Source organism: Rhipicephalus microplus, chromosome 4 (assembly GCF_043290135.1).
Source record: "Rhipicephalus microplus isolate Deutch F79 chromosome 4, USDA_Rmic, whole genome shotgun sequence".
NCBI lineage: Eukaryota > Metazoa > Arthropoda > Arachnida > Ixodida > Ixodidae > Rhipicephalus > Rhipicephalus microplus.
Genome location: NC_134703.1, coordinates 157254961 through 157269956, shown reverse-complemented (window position 1 = coordinate 157269956; position 14996 = coordinate 157254961). Strand labels below are relative to the sequence as shown.

The 14996-nt window shown below is 45.4% G+C and overlaps 1 protein-coding gene across 4 annotated transcripts in view; it reads right to left on the bottom strand.

Annotated features, from left to right (window-relative positions):
• The window catches only part of LOC119172443 (venom metalloproteinase antarease-like TtrivMP_A), a 182760-nt gene that overhangs the window by 109681 nt on the left and 58083 nt on the right, over positions 1–14996 (bottom strand). For all 4 annotated transcript variants that reach the window (XM_075893807.1, XM_075893806.1, XM_075893809.1 and 1 more), the window contains exons 5-6: positions 9054–9119; positions 8132–8262 (exon numbers count right to left, since the gene is read on the bottom strand). In XM_075893807.1, coding sequence (XP_075749922.1) covers positions 8132–8262; positions 9054–9119 — 197 coding nt within the window. The remainder of the gene's footprint in view (positions 1–8131; positions 8263–9053; positions 9120–14996) is intronic.

Genomic DNA, 14996 nt, shown 5'->3' with positions numbered 1-14996 from the left:
GTCTTGTGTGGTGCTGCGTGTACAAGAGTGTCTCTAGCTTACAGGGCCTTTGGGGGCCCTGTAATTTGGGTTTTTCTCATTTTTGGCGTGCGCCGAAGAGCTGCGCCTCTCCTTCAGCGTCTCGGCTGCCGGAGGAGTCGTACTTGTATCCATCGCCTCTTGTGAGGTGGTGTATGGTGCCTGATTGGCAGGCACGTTCACAAAACTTTCGGACCTAACTGCGTTTGCAGTGGTCCGAGGTCCAGCAGACTGGGGAGTCTGCTGGCCCTGTTTGTTAGGTGGCGGAGCAGTACTGGCTGCTCCACCCAGGGGCGCTTGTGGCGCGCCCGCAGTCTCCCTCTGTGTGACTTTTGCGGGCACGGAAAGATTCGGCGCGGCACCCCAGTGCGTCACATCGGCGAAGGAGGGACTGGACTGGTGGATGGAGACCCGTTTACGTGCTTCTTGAAAGGACAGATTGAACTTTACTTTAATCTCAAGGGTTTGTTTTTCTTTCTTCCAGATTGGGCACGATCTCGAGTAGGCAGCATGGTCTCTTTCACAGTTCGCACAACATGATGCGTTTGAATTACACGTATCTGATACGTGCTCACTAGATGCTCATTTTGCGCAAGTATTGCGCCCTCTGCAACTTTGTGACCCATGTCCAAAGCGCTGGCACTTGAAACATCTGCGAGGGTTTGGCACATAGGGCCTGACACAGAGCTTGCAGTAGCCAGTTTCATTAGCATCAGGTAAGTCACTGGTACCCAAGATGATGATTTTGTTTTTCATGGGTGTTTCTTTTTTGTCTCGTCGTATAATTATTTTTTGGTTCTCGACTACATTCTGGTCTTGCCAGCCTTCTAATAATTCACTTTCGGACAGTCTGAGCAAGTCGTCATCACAGACCACCACGCGCACTGTATTTATTGACCTGTGTGGACCAACTGAAACTTGGACATCCCCAAACGCTACCAGTTTAGGTAGATTGTCATATTGGAGCTTGTCACGAACCTCCAAAAGGAGGTCGCCACTTTCCAACTTCGTTACACGATATCCTGGGCCGATTGCTTCATTGAGTGTTTTCGAGACAGAAAAAGGTGAAATTGCTTGCACTGTTTTGTTCTCTTTTTGGCTATGAACGACATGAAACTTGCAAAAGGACTGCTTCGGTTTGGAAAAAAGAAACGGTTCTTCGGTGCGCCACCTTTAGGGGCGGCGATCAGAAAGAGGAGGGAAAAAGTTCGCCATACAGATTCTGTACAGTTCGGTGGCGATGGTGGCCACCCACCACCGAGCACGACAAGGGGATCCTACAAGGTTAAATAGTGAACACTTAGAGACGCCAGCCATTCATCGCCGCTATAACAGAATATAACTACCCAAGGTTGGGTAACTACACAGGGTTAACCCTCGCCGACAGAAAGTTTGGTAGTAAACAGAAAAGAGAAGACTAAAGGACCGAAAAAAGTGGGAGATAAAGACGAAGATGTAGGTAGAAAGAGATAGGAAAACGTGACTGCCGATTTCCCCTGGGTGGGTCAGCCCAGGGGTGCCGTCTACGTGAAGCCAAAAGGGTGTGTTTCCTCTGCCGGGGGGCCTTAAAGGTTATATCACCCAACGTCGGCTCAACTCCCAGGATCTCTTTTTCCCCAGACACGACAAATCATTGCACGGCTAGGTGTGGTAGGGAGTAGAAACTCTCCCGTTAACTCGGGTCCGTGGTGTCGCTACGCTCGAAACGCCTACTTGCAAAGGCGCCTCTGCGGGGCACAAAGTCAACTAGAACGTTGGCTTTTCTTCTATGCTCGCCAAACAATCAGACCTTCTTCTGATCCCCTCGTAACATCGCAAATATATTTAAAACAGAACCTCATGTTGAGATCTACTAGGTATTATAAACCTCATCTGTTTCTCAAAAATCATAAAATAATTTGTACGCGAGTAAGCGACAAAAAACATCGAAAAAAAAGTCAACTTGATTGTAATGACCTAGAAGTCTGACCTACAACCTCTTCGTACACCATCATTAGTGCCATGTGCTCTACCACTGCACTGCAAAAGTACATCTACCACGTCTTAAAAACGCCCTTCGAAATGTTACGGGGGTAAGGGAATGAATGAAATAAATATATTTACAAAATATACAGGGAGAGTAAGAGGCAGCTGCAGCCAAGATGGAAGAACAGCAGCAACAACACGAGCACGGTCGCTTTCATCGTCTTCGTCCTCTATGATGATCTTTCGTTGCCAATGTCGTGTAACGTATAACACCCCGCAGCTGGCAGCGCCGTCTTGGCGCCTAAAGCAAAGTAGCATCATATGCATGGTTTGAAGCGGGTCACGTGAACGAAGTCAGTAGCGGGTGCGGACGACGATGACTGACTGTCTAACGGAGCAATCTCGTATGTGACATCGGTAAGCCAGCGTAAAACCTTGTAAGGCGCCGAGTAGCGAGACAGGACCTTCGACAAGAGGCCAACGTGGCGGCATGGTGTCCAGAGGAGGACCAGTGAACCTGGAGCGTAGGAAACTGCTCTGTGATGGCTATCGTAGCGGGCCTTCTGAGAAAACTGCGACCCAAGAAGACGTTCCCGTGCGATTTAGCGGGCCACTAGAGCCCGAGCAGTGGCATCCCGGGCGTACTCTGTAACCGTTTGCGTAGTTGATGGGAGAAGAGTCTCGAAGGGTAACGCTGGATGGCGGCCGAACAATAAATAGAAGGGGGAGAAGCCAGCGGTGTTGTGGTGTGACAAATTGTACGCGAATGTCACATAGGGCAAAGTACTATCCCAATCAAGGTGATCTTTGGAAACGTACATGGAGAGCATTGTTGTCATTGTTCGATTTAGGCGCTTGGTAAGACCATTTCTGTGTGGGTGATAGGCCGTAGTGAGCTTGTGACGCGTCGAGCACGAGCGAAGAATGTCACTTACTACTTTTGAAAGAAATGAGCGACTACGATCAGTCAGCAGCTGTCGAGGAGCGCCATGGTGAAGAATTACGTCGTGAAGCAAGAAGTCCGCGACGTCGGTGGCACAGCTTGTCGGTAGCGCTCGTGTGATAGCGTATCTTGTGGCGTAATCAGTGGCTACGGCTGTCAAATTGTTTGAAGTGAGAGAAGTAGGAAATGGTTCAACGAGATCAAGACCGACGCGGTAGAAGGGAACGGTGGGTATGTCTATTGGTTGGATCGGACCAGCTGGTAGCAAGGTGGAATGTTTGGAGCACTGGCAGGACTCACATGCACGTATCGGCACACAGAACGGTAAAGGCCTGGCCAGAAGAATCTACGCCGCACGCGATCGTACGTGCGCGTGACCCCGAGATGTCCCGCGTTTTGGGCGTCGTGAAGCTATTCAAGTACAGCGGAACGGATTGTCGCAGGAACTACGAGTAGTAGCTCTGGTCCTTCGGCACTGGTGTTGCGTCGGTAAATGATGCCATCGCGTAGAAGGAACAAATGTAGCAACGGGTCTACATGGGGCATGCGTAGACTCTGCATGATAGACCGCAAGTGGACATCGCTGAGCTTTTCCTTGCGTATGTCGGTGAAAGCCGACATGGCGAAGACACAAGGGTCAGAATCATGTGCTGAAAGGTCAGTTGGGTCCACGGGGTGACGGGATAGACAGTCGGCATCCTGGTGCATTAGGCCAGATTTGTATGCCGTGTCGAAGCTGTATTCTTGTAGTTTCAAGGCCCAACGGCCAAGTCGTCCTGTTGGATCTTTAAGGAACGACAGCCAGCACAAGGCATGGTGATCTGTAATTACCAAAAAGGTGCGGCCAAACAAGTATGGTCCAAATTTTCAGACTGCCCAGACTAGTGCGAGGCACTCACGCTCTTTAATGGAAAACTTGCTCTCCGAAGGAGAAAGGAGGCGACTGGCATAAGCAATGACGCGATCCTGTCCTCGTTGCCACTGGGAGAAAACAGCACCAATTCCATGTCCGCTTGCATCGGTACGAACTTCAGTATGGGCTGACGGGTCGAAATGGCCCAAGATGGGTGGGGAAGTAAGTAATGTTGTAACGGTGCTGAAGGCAGTTGCTTGGTCAGTACCCCAATAAAAAGGCATGTCCTTCTTCAGTAGCTCCGTAAGTGGTCGGGCAATGTCAGCAAAATCTTTTACGAAACATCGAAATTAAGAACAAAGGCCGATAAAACTCCGTACATCTTTTGCGGAACGTGGTATGGGAAAATCTTTGACAACTCAAATTTTGTCGGGATCAGGTTTCACGCCTCGAGCCCTGACAAGGTGGCCCAGCACAGTGATTTCCCGACGGTCAAAGCGACATTTGGAAGAGTTGAGCTGAAGTCCTGCTTTCCGGAAAACCTCAAGAACAGCCGTTAGGCGGCTAAGGTGACTTTCGAATGTAGGTGAAAATACGATGACGTCATCGAGATAGCACAGGCACGTGGTCCATTTGTATCCACGCAGGAGAGTCCATCATCCTTTCAAATGTAGCTGGCGCATCACACAATCAGAATGGCATAACCTTGAACTGGAAAAGTCCATTCGGTGTGATGAATGTGGTTTTCGGATTGCGGATGAATTCGGTGTGGTGAATGTGGTGTTACACGACATCGGCAACGAAAGAACATCATAGACGACGAAGACGATGAAAGCGACCGTGCTCGTGTTGTTGTTGCTGCTGTTCTTCCATCTTGGCTGCAGCTGCCTCTGACTCTCCCTGTATATTTTGTAAATATATTTATTTCATTCATTTTCTTACCCCCGTAACAGTATATTTGACATCTCCCTCCCAAGGTGATCATAGTTTCCGAGACCAGTGTCGCTGTATTGAAGCGGTGAAGTGAAATAGTTAAGTGCTGATGACTCCAGAGATGTCCTACAGGAGCCTTTTTTCTGTTGTTGTAACACTATATTGTAGTGGAGTTTTCTCATTCACCAATGATGTGTCTGAATCATCTACTGCTTCGAGTATGAGAGCACCTGCTGAGAAAACTTCTTCAATAAGCACTACGGAAAGGCAATGATGGCAACGCCTAAATGCCCCACAGTTTGCGCTTTTGTGCAGCGCGAGGCGTGCTAGCGGAAGGCGGAATGACTACTCACGTGCACGGTTCAAGCTGCCAACTCTGCCTCTCGTGTTCTTGAAGCACTTCGTGGTATATGCATTAGTGCAGACGTAGATTACCCTGTTACTGCAAAGCACAGCACTCTGGCGTTTCTCTTATCAAGTAACGATGGTTATGTGTCTGCTGGCACCATCTTTGCCTGCTGCTTACCACATGCTATGCAGGGTTGTATGCAAACTACTCGCTGCTGCTACGGTTAAAGTACGATCATGAACGTTGGTCATCGGGATGCGTACGTCCATGTGGATCCATCTGCATCAAATGATGTGACAGCTAGCTGTCAAGCGCAAACTTGCATTGAGAAAACTATCCTACATCAAAGCATATTGGTAAGTGTAATCTTGTGAAGCCATGACTCACATTTCTACCGAACCAATTTTCACGGAGAGAGAGTAAGTTTCTGTGGAAGGAGGGATTGAACGTGGGCGTGTGTGTCACAGTGTGTGGACGTTTTCGTCCCCTAAATATAATAACTGAACAGAAAGTGGAGCTGGCCTGCACACCCACAAAATGTAAATGGCGCGCGCCCGCATGTGCGTGCGTGCGCGCGTGCGTGTGTGTGTGTGTGCGTGCGTGCGTGCGTGCGTGCGTGCGTGTGTGCGTGCGTGCGTGCGTGCGTGCGTGCGTGTGTGTGTGTGTGTGTGTGTGTGTGTGTGTGTGTGTGTGTGTGTGTGTGTGTGTGTGTGTGTGTGTGTGTGTGTGTGTGTGTGTGTGTGTGTGTGTGTGTGTGTGTGTAAGTGTGGGTGTGTGTGCAGATTTTTCCAGCACGGACCCAGCCCGGTGCGACAGCGTAAAGCTCCGGCCTGCCCGAGCCCAGCCCAGCGTTATTAAGGCGCATACCCGGCCCGGCCCGTTTCACTTAATTATGCCTTGAGCATAAATGAGGCACTGTGTGATTTTCGATTGCAGTGAAGATACCTGCCCAAACACAATATTTTCTAGAGTGTTTTCAGAACTTATTGTAATTGCACCTTCACTGGTACTGTGAATAACTTCGGTTAATTATGGTCGTAAGATTTTCGCGAAGTGATTGTACAGTACCATAACATAACATAAGTTATCACTTGAGTCGCAAGTGGCTGCCTCAAGAACGCAGTGACACTCGCGCGGTCTTGTTTTTGCGTAGTACAGGCACAGTATTGTACGTCTATCTATCTATCTATCTATCTATCTATCTATCTATCTATCTATCTATCTATCTATCTATCCATCTATCTATCTATCCATCTATCTATCTACCTATCTGCCAAGCTCATTACGTCTGTATCACCCCCTTAAGATTGGGTAAGCCAACATTAGTATGGGATGGTGAGATGGCTTCACGAATATGACTCACTGGTCATGACATGAATGATATCACAATCCCATCACACACGTCTTCAAAACCTTTACGCTACACGTGTAGCACGTATATTCGGGGGCGGCTATGTGCCACAGGTATGCGCCATCAGGGACTGACCCTTATATCTACTCAAGAACTGCATGGACAGACATGGAAATTTCTAGCGCGTGAGCATTAAGAAAAAGCTGCCATAGGCAGCGTTCACCAGACGATGGAAAGCATAAATGTCTGAAGCCCAGCAGGAATCAAGCTAAATTATTGTGCGTGGCGATTAGGTATTCAACCACAGAGCCATGGCAGGTTTCAGAACTATATTTAGAATTGGTCCCAATCCATTGAAAACATCAGTTGTGGTTGCAGTGCTAGATATCAAATTTTATAACAATGCATATTTACTGCTGCGATACAGCCGTTTCATGAGGCTGATGTCAATTGTAGTTAGGCGCCATCTGCTGAAGTTGATTCATGTAGGAGTGTCCAGGGCTAACATCCTCGCGAGCACCAGCGCTTAATATTAGCTTAGTCCTTCAGGTGTCGCTGATATGCTTGCTGCTGTTGGCAGCGCTGTGCAACTGTAAAAAACTGATCATTTGAAACATATGCGCCTATTTAAGGTATGTCTGGTGGTACATTCTTCCATATTTTCAGCACCTTTTTGTAGAGTTTCGCTCAATAAAAAATTAAACAGTGCAACTTTTCATCCGCAAGCTTCGCATGACATCCATTCTCAAGGTACGTGGCATCTGCCTAGTTTTTTTGCATTTTATATAACGACGACAAAATATATTACCCTCTAAAGAAAAAAATGCGACAAATTTGTACTTTGACTAGATAAATTGCATACGAACTGGGGCTGATGAGCTAAAATATTGTCTCTTGAAAACTTGATTTTTTGCGCACTGCAAGAAAAAAAACGGGTTCTAGCTGTTTCCGGGAGAAGTACACCAGGCTGGGCACTTATTTAAAAAAAAATCTGTCGTGTCCACTAATCGGCGGCCAACTGTCGCCAAAGTAAACTACGTTTTTAAGCTCCCAACAAGCAGGTTTTTTGACACACTCTTCTTATATAGGTCGCCGCTACCGCAGTGCCATCCGTGATTTGTCGAAATCGAGACACACCAGTGAGCGAGCAAGCCTAATTTTTTGCATTTATTACTTTTCGCTATATAAACCACGTGCTGTTTTCGCAGGCTTCATCACGTCTTTTTTCTTATTAAAATACCTGAATGGTAGTTCAAAGCCCCACGAACTTTTTTTGTTGTTCTTGTGAGTGGCAGTGGACGCCGGGCTCGCATTTCTCCACCGTTTGCAGGCAGGTACGCAGGCAAACAAACACACCACTGGCAGCGCCACCGGGCGCTTAATTGGACGCGCCAGAAAAAAAAAGTAAAAATAAGTTTCTGGCACAACCTAAATGTACATCAAGTGCGTGTGCGTTTCAAGTTATACACGATTGCTTTAAACAAAACATGTCTGCCCGCGAGCATTCCTTACAGGTGGATTGACCACATCGCTGTTGAGGGGCGCTGGCGGTAAATATTCGTAGCTTTTCAACGTGAAGCGGAAATTGTAATTCATTTTTTCGTGGTACAAAAACATGTCGGTGGCCTCTGATGTGATCAACGATCTTCTAATTTTTGCCACCACCAAAACATTGATATGCGAATGGCCGTATAGAAAACCAGCTCAAAATATACTTACGGCATTCGTCATGACGGCCAAGTATGTGATCAGCTCCTGATTTTTATTGTAGTATTTTTGGTGTGCTTTGTCGGAAATGAGGTGAAGCTCCACTTGAAACTGCTCAACGTTCGAAGCCCGTGATTGCAGATCTAGAAAAGGTAACACCCATTCAGTGCATTTTCCATGTTGTCTTTCACTGCGGATATTAACAAGCCTACTTCTTTTGGGCCAAACACTTACTCAGTGTGCGACAGAGGATGGTCACACACAGAGTAATAGCCTACAGGCTCTTGTTTTTTATTTATTCGTTTATTTTATAGTCTGGCGAATCACGAGTGCTCACTATCACAAAAAGCGACAATTACGTATTATTAGAAGAATTCTAGGGTGGTCCAGCGAACTTCGGCGTTGCATTTACGAATAAAGGAAAAATTACCACAAACACTTCTTCTGTGCTGGAGATTGTGTGTGCACTCGGTAGAGGTAAGTACATAATTGCTTAACTAAAAGCTCCTAAAACCTAAATGCGCAATGGCCCTCCATATAAGGTACAGCAAGCCGCCTCATGTATACGTCTTTCTATACTTGTGCACTCTGTACTACCTACACACTTGTCGCAAAAAATGTCCGTGCTTAAAAATATTCTTAGCTCTACTGTGCCCATTTCCAATAGGACGTACTTAATAACTTTTCTTTCATTCGTAAGAAGATTGCCTGGCAGCTTTATAATTCGGGTAGACATTTGCAGCATACACCAAAATGATTTTTTGCGCTGGCACGAAGACCGGTAACTTTTTAAATGTGGAAGTGATTTCATACTTCTTACGGCAAAACTCATGTATAGGATGTGACAAATATTACAACATATAGACATTCATTCCACTTGCACCAAGTTAGTAATGTTCATGTGAGAAAAAATTCACTTTTAAAAGAGACTCACTGTTCAAGTGCTGCATGCCATCACTGTTCGTGTGTTTGCTCACATCGTTGACCCGCACAATTTCACCTTGCAAAGAGATATATGAAAGCATTTTCAATGCTGCGAACATTTATCAAGTATTGCATGCGTGATGAAGGGGCAATATAAAAAAATATCGATCATTGATCAAGAACGGTCACGTGTATTGGTGACTACGTTGATTCTTGAATAAAGAAAACTAACTTCTATAACCGTCAGTGTGAAAGTTTCATATGCGTAATTTGCTATCAAAATAGTACAAACTCCCGAATCGTCGAATTATGGTTTTACATGCCACTCTCGAGTGACACCCTCGAGCCCATCTCAAAAGAGAATCAACTTCATTTTTTTAATTGACAAAGAACGCTGTATTACCCTCTATAAACCAGAATACATTTCTAGTTTTCTATAGAGAACGAGCAGTTAGTTGGTGCTAAATATGCTGGACATGATGTCGCGTGAACTTATCGTTGGGTATGAGTGTAGTGCCGAGAGTCGTCGGTGTTTAGCAATTCAGGCTGACGCTCTAGGGTGAGTGATGGAGACACGTCCTTACTTCCGTACGAAGTTTCTTGCGTTTGGCCGCTTTCTAGAACTACAAGTGATTCACTCCTTACCTTTTTATTCACTATGTAACGTTATTAGGGTAACGCTAGATGTAATTACGAGAACTTATTTCTGACTCTCGACTGAAGGCCATTTTCTACTTGTATACATATTTACCAGACTTTATTACTACTCCGAAACGCACACAAAATACGGTGCAGCCCTAAACGCAAGCCCTGTCTATTCTTTAGCAATTGAAAATTTTCGCGTTTGATTTTCATGCACTACAATCACCCACGACCTATGCGCCCAGCGTAACGATGATATAGAAGCAGCCATTTATTTCGCCGAACAGGAGCGCGCAACTCTGACTGGAAACGCCAAAGTAGCAGTGCTTTGAAACCAACAATGCCAAATCCGAGCTAGACGGGACGAAGTTAGGAGAGACTACACGCGTGAAAAGGGGGGTCATTCAGGGCACTAACCCGGCCTAAGATCGCAAGGTCACAAGTTCGAAGCTGCGCGAGTGGTCAGTTTTTTTTTTTCACTTTCAAATTGTTAACAAAGGAGGCCGCATGTGCTACGAGTCAGATCAAGTTATGAGCTGATGGTGGTCAGGTGGGGGTCTACAGTGCTAATAATGCGCAACAGAACCCCTGCTTAGATATGAAAAAATCGTTTCGAATGCAGGCGCCACACCCTTCTCAATTATACATTTAAATAAAACGCGTGATAACAGATTCGTTTAGAGAAAAAAAGAAAAGGTCCGAGTTGCTGCTTTACTGGCAACCACCTGTCAGTAATGCACTTCCTCACCAGAGCCGGATCAACCACCCTGGAGCAATACTTGGCCACTACCTTTCTTGACTACAGCGATTAACCCTTGGCCCTCACTCCACAGCGGCTGCGAACGAACTGCCCAAGGCGGTGGTCAGACCTTCGACGCAGCAGAGGGTGCAAATAATCACTGCGTACAGCCAGGCTGCCATTGGAATCTCAACTTGGCTACCTTAAACGCTCGAACTATATATAGGTAGGCTAGTCTAGCTGTTCTGTTTGAAAAAATAAAGGGTGTTCAATGGCACACAATACAGCTCAGCAAAATTATGAGGAAACGTGAAGTACTTGGAGTGCTGAAGAACAAACACGTCCTTTGCTAAAATGGATGATTTGACAGAAAAGAACCAGGGGGGGGGGGTCTTATACACAAGTATATCACTGGAAACAAAGAAGAATACTCCAGCATCAGTGGGAGGGTGGCGAGTATCATAATTCTGTTTAACAAAGGTAGAAGGTGAAGGTGGTACACGCCTACGCGCCTACATCAAGCCATGATGATCATTTGATTGACCGCTTTCATGAAGATTTAGAGTCCACCATTATTAATGTAAAGTCACAGTATACTATCCTAATGGGTAACTTCAATGCAAAGTAAGTAAAAAAACACGCCAAAGAGCATGCAGTGGGGGCATATGGCATCACCTCCAAAAATGCCAGAGGAGAGTTATTAGTAGAGTTCCCCGAACGAAATTATTTACGGGTCCCGACTACTTTCTTCAGAAGACTAGCTAAGCGTAAGTGTAGGAGGCTAAGTCCTAATGGCGAAACTAAAATATAATAGACTACATTCTGTGTACACATCCAGGCATTGTACAGAATGTAGAAGTAGTTGGCAAGATCCGATGCAGTGACCATAGAATGCTAAGAGCTCGTATTCAGCAATAATCAAATCAAAACACAGACAAAAACTGATTGTGCAAGAGGCCAAATAATGAACTAGTGGCGAGAGGGTATATACAGGAATTCAGCGTTTTCTACCGAATGTATTTGAGACCCTAAACGAGGTAAACGTAACTAGCGTTGACACAATGAACGATAATCTTACTAGTATCGTCAACCAGTTTTTTATGGAAATCGGAGCTAGAATCACAAGAAAAGACCCTAACAAACAATTTCAGCACACAAAAAGCCTAATAATAGATGACAAACTATAAAAGCCTCATATGCAACAGACAAAACAGAGCTAGTAAAGCTTCCAAAGTTAATTGATAGGCGTAAGGTAGCCGACATCAGAAGGTAACACATAGAGAAAATTGAGCAGGCTGTAAAAAGAGGCAGTGGTTTAAAAGCTTGATGATTGATGATTGATTGATATGTGGGGTTTAACGTCCCAAAATCACCATATGATTATGAGGGACGCCATAGTGGAGGGCTCTGAAAATTTCGACCACCTGGGGTTTTTTAACATGCACCAGAATTTTAGCACACGCGCCTACAACATTTCTGCTTCCAGCAGAAATGCAGCCGCCGCCGCCTGGATTTGAACCCGTGACCTGCGGGTCAGCAGCCGAGTACCTTAGCCACTAGACGTGACCTAAAAACTGCGAAGGCAGACTTGTGCATAGGCAAAATTAGATGTATACATTGAGGGAATAGGAAGGCAATGTCATAACCAATAGGAATGGCATAGTCGACGCGGTGGGAAAGTTCTACAGAGAGCTTTGCAAAAGCCAGAACAACCTGGATGATATTATCTGAGACAATAATAGTCAAGAGAAATTGAACCTCCTACCAGCAACGACAGGGGAAGTGAAGAAAACCCTGAAAGAAATGCAAAGAGGCGAAGCCGCTGGGGAGGATAACAGCAGGCCTCTTAGAAGATGGTGGAGAAATTGTGTTATAAAAACTGGCCACCTTATTTATGGTGTGTCTTTTGACGGGAAGTTTACCAGAATTTTGAAAGAACGCCAACATGGTCTTCATGAATAAGAAAGGAGACATACAGGCCCTCAAGTTACAGTCAATTCTATACAAACTATTTACAAAAATAATCGCTAATAGAATTATTAGGCAATAAAGTTTAATCAACCAAAGGACCAAGCGCAATTTCATACTGACTGCTCCATAATAGACAATAATCATACTGTAAATCAGGTAATAGAAAAATGAGAGAAATACAAGCAACTTCTATATATAACCTTCATATTCTGCCAGCAGGCATTTGACTACGTCAAGACTTCAGCAGTAATGCAGGCCCTGCGAAATCATGGCATCTAAGAACCTCACGTAAGCCTACTGGAAGAAATCTTCAGTGGAACCACAGCCACCATAGTTCTTCGATAAAGAAAGCAGCAGAATCTGAATAAGAAAGGGTGTAAGTCAGGGAGAACCAATCCCTTCAACGCCATTCACCATTTACAGGAGGCTTTCAGGACCCTGGTTTGAGAAGAGTTAAGAATAAGACTTAATGAAGGGTGTCTTAGAATCCTGCGATTCGCTGATGACATTGCCTTGATAAGTACCTAATGAGACGAATTACAGTTCATGATTACATTACTGCACATGGAAGAAAGAAAGGTACGTTTTAAATTTAATATGCACAAACTTTAAGTATAACGTGCAACAGTCTCGGCACAAAACGCACTTTGCGGTAGGTGTAGAAACTGTCAGTTGTAAAGGAATATGTCTACTTAGGACAGGTAGTAACCACGAAGCTGAACTATGAGAGTGAAATAAGGAGAAGAATAAGGATGTTGTAGATCACGTTCGGGAAGTATTCTTAAATCGTGAATTGTAATCTGCCACCAACCCTAAAAATTAAGGTATACAACAGCTGCACCTTGCCATTACTTACCTAGGGAGCAGAAACGTGGCGGCTTACAAAGAGCGTTCAGCTTAAACTGCGACTGAAGCAGCGAGTGATGGAAACGAAAATGATTGTTGCGATCTTAAGAGACAAGAAGTTAGAAGAGTGGGTCAGGGTACAAATCGGCTTGGAGAATATCATATTTGAAACCAAGAAGGAAAAAAATGAATATGGGCCGAGCATCTCGCGCGTAGGCAGGATAACTACTGCTCATCAATAACTACTGGCTGCATTCCCAGTGAAACAGAGCTGCTTAGGGGGAGACAAAGTAAGGTGGGCCGATGATATTAAAAAGTTTGCAGGGATTACTTGGCAAAAGAAAGCACAAAACCGGGTTTATTGGGTGGAACATGGGAGAGGCCTTCACCCTGCAGTGAGCGTAGACAGGACGATGATGCTGAAGATGAAGATGCAGCACAATAATGTAGTGCAACGATGTGACGCAACACGCAGCCCGTCGATTGGTCTAAACCAAATCTCAACAAACAGTTATGAAGTCAACGTCACTGATCGCCGAGTTTACATCGCTGCACGTAGGAGGAGGTTGGTCAACGCAAGAAAAATGCGCTAGCTTGGTTGGGGTGTGTACGAAAAAAAAACGCGGAGCCTGTTGACTGTCCCTTCAACAACTTCTCCGTCCAAACATGCTTGTGAAATATGAGCATATGTGGCCGCCCTGGCCAATTCAGTGGCCGTGACATTAAAAAAAAAAGGCAGATCCCACGAACAGGGGGGAACGATGATATGCGTAGCACGAATTAGGAAGGTTGATATGTCACTATAAAATCAGCACAACGTTACAAGGCGGAAGTAAACTATGCCGTACGTGACTTCCATGTAATGAATATCCTATTTGGACGTGTCATTTACCTTTGTCGTTCATTCACGCCACGTGATACAAATTTAATATATACGAAACTAGCGAAGTGCCCGTGAACGCATCCTGAGGGGCGTAATATATACTCCGACGTAACGTTGACGCGCGAGCACGCTGGGCGCAATGACGCTACGCTAGCAAAAATACTTAGGGACCCTTAAACTTCGCCTTTAAGAGTTGAACGCCATAGCGAAATCCAGCCCCAAGTGCGCCCTTCAACCGCTAAATGCACACTTAACAACATGTTTTCTTACATACACACACGCGCGCGCGCGCGCATACACAGTAGATTGTACCAGTGCGCGCGCGCGAATGATAGATAGAGGTTTTTTATCTGAAGTATTGAATGTTGCATGGCCTCCAAGATACTCGCCACTTGCTTGCCATCTTGGAGGCCATGACAGTCTCACAAGGCCTCACAGATGGCATAACATTATTGGGCGTTTGCTGTTTGCTTGATCAACGCCTCTGAAAAGGCAAAATATATTTTTCGCTAGATGGACATAGTTGTCCCTTTTTAGAGCTGTTTGAAAGTTATTGTGTGTTTTTAGCGGTGATGGCTGCACTACCCCGGCCATTTTCGACGTAGTTTGAGGCCTCCAAAACGCGCCCACAATTCGCCGAATGGACTCGTTTTTGTCGTGATACCTGTCGAACAAAATGCGTTAAAGGGGCTCTGAAAGACTTTTTCAAGTAACCATAAAATGAACTCACCAGAACAGTTTATTGCCTAATGAATTCAATGCCGCCAAAAGTTCGAAATTCCGTCCTGTGCGAGTGGAGTCACAAAGGTTTGTCGCATGCTTCAATTGCATTAACTTGTCCCGACGAAATCAGTGCATGACAGGGAGAAGTG